Source organism: Dioscorea cayenensis, chromosome 8 (assembly GCF_009730915.1).
Source record: "Dioscorea cayenensis subsp. rotundata cultivar TDr96_F1 chromosome 8, TDr96_F1_v2_PseudoChromosome.rev07_lg8_w22 25.fasta, whole genome shotgun sequence".
Taxonomy (NCBI): domain Eukaryota; kingdom Viridiplantae; phylum Streptophyta; class Magnoliopsida; order Dioscoreales; family Dioscoreaceae; genus Dioscorea; species Dioscorea cayenensis.
In genome coordinates, this window is record NC_052478.1 from 7,386,874 (window position 1) to 7,396,753 (window position 9,880).

The 9,880-nt window shown below is 34.9% G+C and overlaps 1 protein-coding gene across 2 annotated transcripts; it reads right to left on the bottom strand.

Moving 5' to 3' along the window:
* Window positions 1-5,366: 5,366 nt before the first annotated feature.
* Window positions 5,367-9,546, bottom strand: LOC120267728 (uncharacterized membrane protein At3g27390). 2 transcript variants are annotated; one of them, XM_039275405.1, is made up of 10 exons: window positions 9,450-9,546; window positions 8,294-8,402; window positions 7,967-8,159; window positions 7,718-7,854; window positions 7,328-7,616; window positions 7,132-7,238; window positions 6,836-7,013; window positions 6,565-6,760; window positions 6,232-6,469; window positions 5,367-5,754 (listed from the first exon to the last, which is right to left on the bottom strand). In XM_039275405.1, the coding sequence occupies exons 1-10, from the start codon at window positions 9,541-9,543 to the stop codon at window positions 5,535-5,537; spliced, it is 1,761 nt and encodes a 586-aa protein (XP_039131339.1). In that variant the 5' UTR covers window positions 9,544-9,546; the 3' UTR covers window positions 5,367-5,534. The 2 variants fall into 2 exon arrangements, with proteins under 2 accessions (XP_039131339.1, XP_039131338.1); XM_039275404.1 differs by having other exon boundaries at window positions 6,232-6,472.
* Window positions 9,547-9,880: the final 334 nt, after the last annotated feature.

The following is a 9,880-nucleotide window of genomic DNA, read 5'->3' on the forward strand; positions in this document are numbered from 1 at the left end:
GAACCCAGAGGGGAACAACTGTCGGGATCGGGGGCACAACAGAGAGGGAAGTAAAGCTGGGAATCGAGAGGGGAGCGGCTGCCGAGATAGGGGGCACAACAGAGAGGGGAGTGACTGCCGGGAATTCATGCCGCAAGACAAAAAGAAGCTGCTAACAGGAGCGGGGATGCAAGAGAAAGAGGAGGGGGGAGCGGCGGGAGCTGGAAAATGAGAAAGTTAGGGCACATATAGGAACGAGAGAGATACGTGATAGAGAGAGAGAGTATAAAATTTCTTCTCATTTCTTTTTTAATTTAAAAAAAATTAAAAGAGGAGAGAGAACCAGCCACGTCACCAGCCACATCAGTCGTGTGGTTGGTTCGCTCTATATAGCATTACTCGCATCCAAATAGGTCTAGTTGTCTCTAAAAACACATCCAATCATGAAGATAGGAATATGTAATCAATGATTCTCCGCTTATGATATTTATTATTAATAACTTAAAGTACTTTAATGATTCTCTAAACGCATATGGTATTTATTATTAATAACTTAAACCAGTATAAGATCTAGAAATTTTTTTTACATGACGAATACCGTTAAAGGAATAAACTGATTCAAAGGTGCACTAATTATAGTGGGTTAACGTTCATCTAAAGATTTACCATGTGGGATGAACAAACATGAAAAATAATGAAGACTTGTATGCATTCCTTAAAAAAGTTATGAGAGATCATAACCTCACAATGATAAATTTTTTTCTCCCATGCAATTCTAGAGGGGTGAAGAATATAACTCCTCTCATAAAAAACTGACATGAGAACCTATTGAACAGTGCTTTATAAGTTCTAGTGAGCCATTAAACAATGTGTAAACAGTATTAGTTGTAGGAACTCCCACACCTGGTTTTTTCACTTGAGAGGGAATAGACCCAATGAATATCAAAAAATATTTTAATTTTTTAAGATAATCATGATTTTTCAAGAAACATGGGGAAGCCACGTAAAGGAACTCCCAAACCTAGCTTTTTACTTAAGAAGGAATGGAATACAAACTCACCTACTAACGGTGGTTGTGAAGTTTTTTGGTTTGACATGAATATTTAAAATACTTTTTTAGCCAATTTGAAGAGGAGTTCATCTACATTATAATAATAAAAATATATATGTAAAATGAATTTTCTTACCCAAAAGACTTCAAATATAGGTAAAATCTCCTTATTTTTTTTAACCCACACCATTAACATTTATTTATCATATGAAATTGTATGTTAACTTTTTTTTTTTTAATAAATGCGACAATCACAATTAATTTGGGGCACACGTAAAGTCATTAATTGATCATCCAACTATGTGCCCTCATTCGGGGACGTGAAGCTCAGGTTGCAAACTTGAGCCTACACTGAGAACCTGTTACAACCACATTGCAACTGGGAGGATTTAAACTCGAGCCAATAAAAATCTCCTACATCATGTTATGCAGATGGGTAGTGCCGTTAAGCTATGAGTTTGTTAACAATGTTTACTTTTTTCTATTTTTTCTTTCTCATTTATTCCATCTCTTTTGATGAACTCACTAGACACCAACGACCAAGTGGTCTATTGGTAGTCGGGTCCCCATAAAACCCTTCACAAGTGAGTGAGAGCACATTTCAGGGAGTGTAAATAGTGGTTGTGCGTGGGTACTTCCAGTGCCAATATGTACTCGGACCTTGCCTCTATTTACTCTGTCGAGACTTGTGCATACTCTTTTTTTTAGCGGCTTGGCCGCTTATCTTGGCAAAACCTTAAAACCAAAAACTCACAAGGCTTAATAAGTCACATTGTAGTTGACTAAGGTGTGACTGTATTATCAGTCAGGAGCCAAGTTCCACTATAGTAAGCAATGCTCAATGTAAATGTGAACTTGGTCTGCCCTTTCCTCGCTCTGGCTTTAGTCACACCTGAGCTTACCGAGGAGAGTTTGCTTAGGAGTGAGATACAGAGGGGAAATGTAAAGTAGAGATAAGTTAAACAATAATAAATAAGTAATATTAAAAAATATAATTAAATTAAAATTAAAATTTAAAAATATTATTAAATGTAAAAACATATAACAATAAAAAGGTAAATTTAAAAAAAAATGATTTGGTTGACTGAAAAATCAAGAGGTTACCAACAACCTTTTAATCAGTCTATTAATTAGTCTTTGCATAGGGTATTTTGTGTTCTGTTGATGAAATGGGTTTGAACACATAGAATGAGCGTACAAATATGTTGAGGGCACAAGTTGAAGGAGTTGACTTTGATGAAACATTTGCACCAGTTAAACGCCTAGAATCCATCAGATTATTGTTAGCAGTAGCATGTTGTATGTGGTTCAAGCTACATCAAATGGATGTGAAGAGTGCTTTTCTAAATGGAGTTCTAAGTGAAGAAGTATTTGTGGAGAAACCAAAAGGTTTTGAAGATCCTCAACATTCAGATCATGTATTCAAATTGAAAAAGGCTCTCTATGGCTTGAAGCAAGCTCCCATGGCTTAGTATGAAAGGCTTACAAAATTTTTGCTTGAAAAGGGCTATCAAAGAGAGGGAGTAGACAAAACCCTATTCATAAAAAAGTCCAAGTCAGATCTTATGGTGGCACAAATCTATGTTGATGATATCATATTTGGTTCAACATCACAAAAGCAAGTGGATGAGTTTGTTCATCTAATGCAAGAAGAGTTTGAGATGAGCATGGTAGGTGAATTGAACTACTTTTTGGGTTTTCAAATCAAACAATGCAAAGAAGGAATTTTCATTTCTTAAACCAAGTATGCACAGAATTTGGTGAAAAGTTTGGCTTGGAAAAGGCTAGACACTTGAGAACACCTATGAGTGTAAATCAGAAGTTGACAAAAGATGAGCATGGAAAAGATGTAGACCCAAGTCTCTACCTTCACCATCTGAGTGAAAGACTTTTATCTTTTTATTGAATTGTCTATCAATATATTTTTCAAATGCTAAGTATGCAGCAAAAAAATCAGATTTGTGTTGTAACGGGATAATCCAAGTGTACTTTGAATAATCATCAACTAAACATGCATAAAACTTGAATTTATTAATAGACATAACAGGAGCAGGTCCCCACAAATCACCATGAATCTTGTCAAAAATACCAATACTAGAATGTTCAGAAGAAGAAAAAGGAAGTTTACTTAGTTTTCCTAGTTGACAACTATCACATAAATGATCAGTTCGTAAAGAACCTTTAACATCAATCAAACCTTTATTTTTTAATAAATGAACAGCTGATTTTTGAGGATGTCCTAAACGTTGATGCCAAATTTCTGCAGTCCCAGACGTGAATCGATAAGAGAAGTGAGCTTCTGGAACAGTAGGTAACACGTATAAATCACCCTTCCTTTTCCCTGTTATTAGCGGATGCCTTGTTTGTCGTTCCTTTATACAAAAACCAACATCAGAAAATTCACAATTAACAGGAAATTGAGAAGTTAATTGACTTATTGAGAGCAAATTTTTCTTTAAAGCTGGAACTAAAAGAACATTATGAAGAGACAAAACATTTTCCTTTTGTTTTATGCATGAATTTCCAATACCTGTTACAGGTAGAGATGAACCATCTCCAACGATGATTGAATCAGATCCAAAATATTTATGAAGATGAGTCAACATACCTTGATTTCCTGTCATGTGATTCGAAGCACCTGTATCAGAAGTCCATTCAATATCGACAATGGAGTTGTCTAAGGTAAGAGCTGCAAGCGCGTGTGGAAGCTCATCATTCTGATTCATTCTTTTTGGAATCCACCAGCAAATTTTTGCAATATGACCTGATTTGCCACAATACTGACATGTTTCATTCCGATATAGATCTCGTTCTGCCGTTGTCATCCGGCGTTCACCTGGAGGTGGTGGTCGTCGTTGTTGTGTGACTGATGTAGCGTTATTTGAAAAGCTCATATTTCTGTTTTTGAACTGCTGTGCCTGAAATCCACGGCCTGAAGAGTTAAAACTGCTATTGTGATTTCTTGAGATATTGCTTTGAGATGGTTTGTGTTGCTGGCCATAAAAAGCTAAATGTGGAGTATGAGAAGTAAAAGACACATCTGGTTGATTCAAAAACTAATTACGACGTTGACCCAAATTTTGTAGTTGAGAGATCAGTTCAGAGTAAGTTGATCTTGGAGGTTTCAACATTGTTGTCGTAAAGGTTTCGTATTGTGGGCCAAGGCTTGTGAGAAGACAAAACTTTTTCTTTATCAGGTACTGGTTTTCCAATAGCAGTGAGGTTGTCACACAAACCTTTAAAAATCTGAATGTGCTCTGTAATAGTTTTGTTATCATCCTTTCGAAGATAGGTCAGCTATTGTCGCAGAGTGAATTCTCGCTCTTGAGAATCTTGTGCATAAGCATCTTTGAGAGCTTCCCAAACTGTAAGTGCTGTGTCTAAGCCAATAACAAGTCCAAGAGCTTCTTCAGAGAGAGTTTCGATGATCCAGCCTTGAAGAAGACGATCAGACTTTTGTCAGGCAATAAATTCCTTGGTCAATTGTGATGTAGTGTTTTCAGTAGTAGTGGTTGAGGATGTAGCAGAGTATTTTGCTGGAGCTGTTGTTTCTGTGGTGAGATGTCCAACTAAATCTTGACTCTCTGCTAATCCTAATACTTGTTCTCTCCACAGTGGGTAATTGGATTGTGTGAGTTTTAAGGTGACAAAGTTTCCAACATTTAAAGACAATGAAGACATGATGGTGATGAGGCAGAATCGTGAATCTCTGCCAAGAGAAAAAATAGAACTGGAAAAAAATATGAAATGCTGGAATTTTTTATTAATCCCATCAGCTTACCATATACAACTATATATAGAAAAAAACAAACTAAACAAACTAATCCTATCAAATAATTAAAATAATCTTATCTCATTGAACAACCATCTGTACCAGAATTTGTTACAACTTGAGACTTCTTGTCACTATCCACATTCGATTGCACTTTAATATTACTCTGAGATATCAACCTTATCACTCCATGATTTGTTAGAACCATCCTTATCTCTCCATGAACTCACAGAATCATTGTTGTAACTTCCAATATAATATACCAAATTTAAATTAATATTATTGAAGTTAATCCAAATAAAATGCAGATTATTAATTGTAGTTCTGTTCAAGCTTTATATAAAAAGATTGTCTATTATTTTTTATTGGATAATCCTAAGTTTTTTGGAATACCCTCAATTTAAATCTAAGAAAATAAACCTTTTTTTTATTTAGAAATATTGATTGAGAGAATCTTTTCATTATATTTTTTGTATATTAATATAAAAATATAATAAAATGTTTAATTATTAAAAAAAATGCTAAGTTTCCATTTCTCTCTGTTCATCAATTCCATTGTTGATACACAACCTTCAACCATTGCTTGCTTAATGAAAAGCATCATAAACTATTCAAACATGGATCAAAATACGGAATCCATTAAAAGAGAGAGCATCACAACAAGCATGCTTAATTTCATCTCTAAATTCTGTCTGTTTGTTTAGAGATTTACTGAAAAAACATAAACTCTAATTATACAATTTCTCTGTTGCTACTTGAAATATCAAGTGAGTTTGATCTCGCTTTCCTTTTGTTATTATCGTCGTCTTTGCTCTTTCTGGATTTAAGTTTTGTTCCTGTTTGATTCGAAGAACCGGCATTTACCGAATCCAGATAAAAAGCCTTGATCAAGTTGTTGAATCTTCGGCGAAAGCCAGGGATTCGAGTCATCGATGCAACAATTCCTTGCAACCTGGTTGTAAAATTGAACAATGAACAAGTACACTGAGTTGATCACAGTGTCATTCAATGTTTCATGCTAAAGAGATAATTAATTAGCAGATTTCTACTGACACAAAAAGTTTTGAAAAGAGAACTGACTTTAATTACTACAAATTTAGATTTTGAGTAAAGAAAAAACTTCTTGAATGAGCAATATGAACTGTCAATTTAACCATCTAGATGTTGAAGGTAATTGCCACCACAGTTTCTACTTTATCACCAGCTCTATGTCAAAATGTGACGTGATATAATTGTATCCTACCACAAGCAGGTATCATCCTTTTATACATCGATAATTTAAGAGGCAATGGTAATAACACAAAGTCTAGAGTCTTGGTGATACAATGATTAGAAGTTATAATAATAATCAAATGCAAAGAATACTAAGAAAATTTAGGATCGAAGATTTAACGAAAGATTATAAGACTATCTAGTGAAAGAAGCATACCTTCTTAATATAGCTTGTAATTGAGCTCTTCTGACATTATCGTCTGATGGAAAACCGCTTTCATCCCAGTCCTCCAGCTTATCATTGTTATATGCCATGATCAGCTTCCTCAAATAATTTTCCTCATTTTCTTCCAACGCGAGTTGTTTAATTTGCTCTTTCATTATAATTAGTGGTCCAAGCAACCATTCGAGTACTTTATCTTTTGGCCAGTTGAAGTCTGTTAGCTCCACTCCATCTGCTGAAATAAACAAAGCAAAGATTATAATTAACATTAAAAGACTTATCTGGAGCTAAGCAGCAATGAGATTGCAATGTGTTCAAAGGTCATACATATTAGTAAACCATGTGAGTCAGACTTTGCTGATTGAAGAAGACAATGTAGAATGCACCATGCAGGTAATCTTATGCTTAATTTCTTACACCTTCCTTTGATGATACATTCCTCGATGTCTGCCAAACGGATTAAGCCTTCACTCATCAGTATCCTTCCATTTAGCTCACAAGATCTGAAGAGCCAATCCCATATCTGTCGATTATAACATTAGTCCGACAGCAATCAAAATAGAAAACAAAGCTGAGTCAAATGAAGTATATATCTCACTTGAATCGGTTCCAGCTGTTGAATGGCCTTCTTCAGTGTCTTTGATTGCTGAGGAGCCAACTTTGTTCTATTGACATTTAATCTCAAGTTATCATTCTCAACCTTATATTGTTCACCCAGTTTTTTTCTTTCAGTTTCAGGTGTGGCAGAATGATTTTGGTGCTTCCGATAATTCAGCCTGGCTGTCATAAGCATTCAATATTAAAAAAACAGCACTCAAATAGAAAATAGAGCATTTTCTATATTAAGAAGCCATATGGAATTCCACAAGATGGATACATTTGTTAAGATGATACCTTGGAAAACAAGAGCCCTCCCTCAAGTACAGTAAGTCATTAGTGTACTCATCGAACAAAGAAATCACAGATACAATATATGCAAGTCCCATTTTTAGTGAATCTTCCTAAGAAGCAAAGCAAATCAAGAGCAAGGGAATCATTAAAAAATCAAACAGTCATATATAATATCTAACTCAATGGAAATGTAATAAACCTGGTAAGCAATAATTCCTCCATAGAATCCAAGAAAGAAGCTGCAGATAAATGCAGTGACGACAGCTCCAGTCACCGCAATTGGCCATAAAATGATAGCAAGACCAGCAAATGGCACACAAACCGTCTCAAGGAAAGGTCCTTCCCTTCCAATCAAATCATGAAATAGCCTTTGCCATCCTTTCAACAACATATAAGGGCTCTTGAAAACTGCTAAAGTACTTATCACAGGCACATCAATTGGCAATGCGAGGAGGCAAACAAGTACACAACCAGGTATCTTCGTCAACCTTTTCAACAAGAAAGAAATGCATATACCACAATTCATTTTGTGAATTAGTTAAATGATTTTGATAACATGAGTAGTAAGAGAATTTTTTGTAATTCATACTCAACGTCCAAAGGCTTCTCATCATCTTCTATGTTTTCACTCAGGTCATCCATATACGAGAAATAGGAGTGGAAGCAGACATCCAAGAAGTCGCTGACCACTGTACAGCCTCCTCTGATGGAGCTCCAGCATCCATCCTGCTCAATGAAACCGAAACAAATTCATAGTAGATACTTTATTTTAATTCTAGACATTTACTTTAAAAAAAATTAAATGTTGATCCATTGTATTCCAATTTGTAAAGCTTACAATGAAACAGTGATAGAGCTTGTCCGCTACATGTTCGCCAACAGCCTCAAATGTTGCAATTAGAGGAGTGAAATATCCGTATCCTATACCAAGCGCAAGACTGCCTAGAACACCAAGAACAGGCCATAAAACCAATGGAACTGGCAAAACTACCAGCACTAGCATCTTCAGAGTAAGTCCAAATCTCCTGGTTCTGCATTGATGAATACTAATTAAAGATTAAGTAGCAAATGGAGAAGTCAACAGATTAATGTATCTTCAAGGATTCTGCTTCAGAATTCTTGTTTAGTGTTAATTAAAAAGAAGTGAAAAAAAAGAGAAACACACTTGATGACACAGTAGTAGGTCCATAATAAATGAGCAGGCCAAAGACCAATGATCACAGCAGAGTTTCCAATGAAAATTATGGCAGCTACAATTGGACCAATAACCACAGCTGCAATGAGAAGGAAAACAAAAGGATATTAATATTTCTATATAATAGGATAGTGGAATTGAACTAGCTTATATATATATCTATATATATATATATATATATAAAGAAAAATGGACAAACCATAGATAAAACCTTCAACCCTACTTAGGGAGGGAAACAAATTAAGCACCAACTCTCCTTCTTTAGAGGTGGTATAAAAGTTTTTTTAAAAGATTGGATGGTGGAAAATCTTTGTAGTTTAATTGAAAGCCATAAATACTCAACTAAAGAGATTTATATTTACATACAATTTTGTAAAACAATGGTTTAGCAATCAATGTTTGTTTGGTGACTTTGTAACTGATAGGAAAAGCATGAACATGCATAAGATTCAAAGAAGCGTTAATTTAATTCTAAGATTTCTCTGTAGATTAAGAAAAAACATATATCAAGCAAGGAGACACACAAATACAAATATTTCACAGAAGGTACTGCCTCTCAATCAATTGAAAAGTCTATTAGGAAAACTTAGTTTGCACAACTAACATTACTCTCGAAACAATTACACCTTTTTAGATTGATTGCAGAAAACATGAACACTCACAAGCATAAGTATGATTCAAAGAAACATAATTTCCATAATGAATAAAATCTTTACAAATTAATTCAACAACATATAAAACTTCAAATAAAGATACACACATTTACATATAATTCCAAGCAACAAATTAACCGATTAGGAAATAGATATAAGATCACTTTTGGTCTTGAGCTAGGCTCAAACATAAAATGTTCCTCATTTTCCAAGGATTAAAAAACCTTTATTTAACAGCGACCACAACTACTCAATTCCTTTTCATGAAGCATATAGTTCATGAACCAAAGTGCACTTTCACTCAATATTCAAGTGAAGAGACAAACAAACAGCTTCAAAGAAATACTAATTGAATGGAGTATATATGCACAAGCACAAATGTTGCCTCTGTTAAAAAAGATTGAAAGAACACATATATATATATATATATATATATATGAACATTAAAGATGGAATGATTTGAAAGATGGTACCTTTGAGGATGCCAAGGAGGAGGAGAAGGGAAAAGAAAGGTAGGAAAGAGATGAAGCTCCAGAGCTTTGCTAGGGATCCAATGGGGACTTCCATTTGAAGCAGTGGAGTGTTCCTGCAATGAACTTCCCAAAACCATTTGTGTCTATGCTTAGATGGTAGCACTGTGTATGGGTTACGTGGCACGTTGTCTCTGGACACGTGGCATTCAATCGGGGCAGGTTTCTCGTGAGTTATTTTTATTTTTATTTTTTGTGTTTTAATTTTTGTGGGAGGTTTCACATTAGCTGCATGTGAAAATTATCTCCAAGTGCGTCTTAATTTAAAAAAAAAAAATTAACAAGGACCGGGGCATACCCAATGGTACTCATCTCTTAATTCACAAGACCCCTTGACTAGCAATGCACCAATACATATAATCTTTCATAGGAGG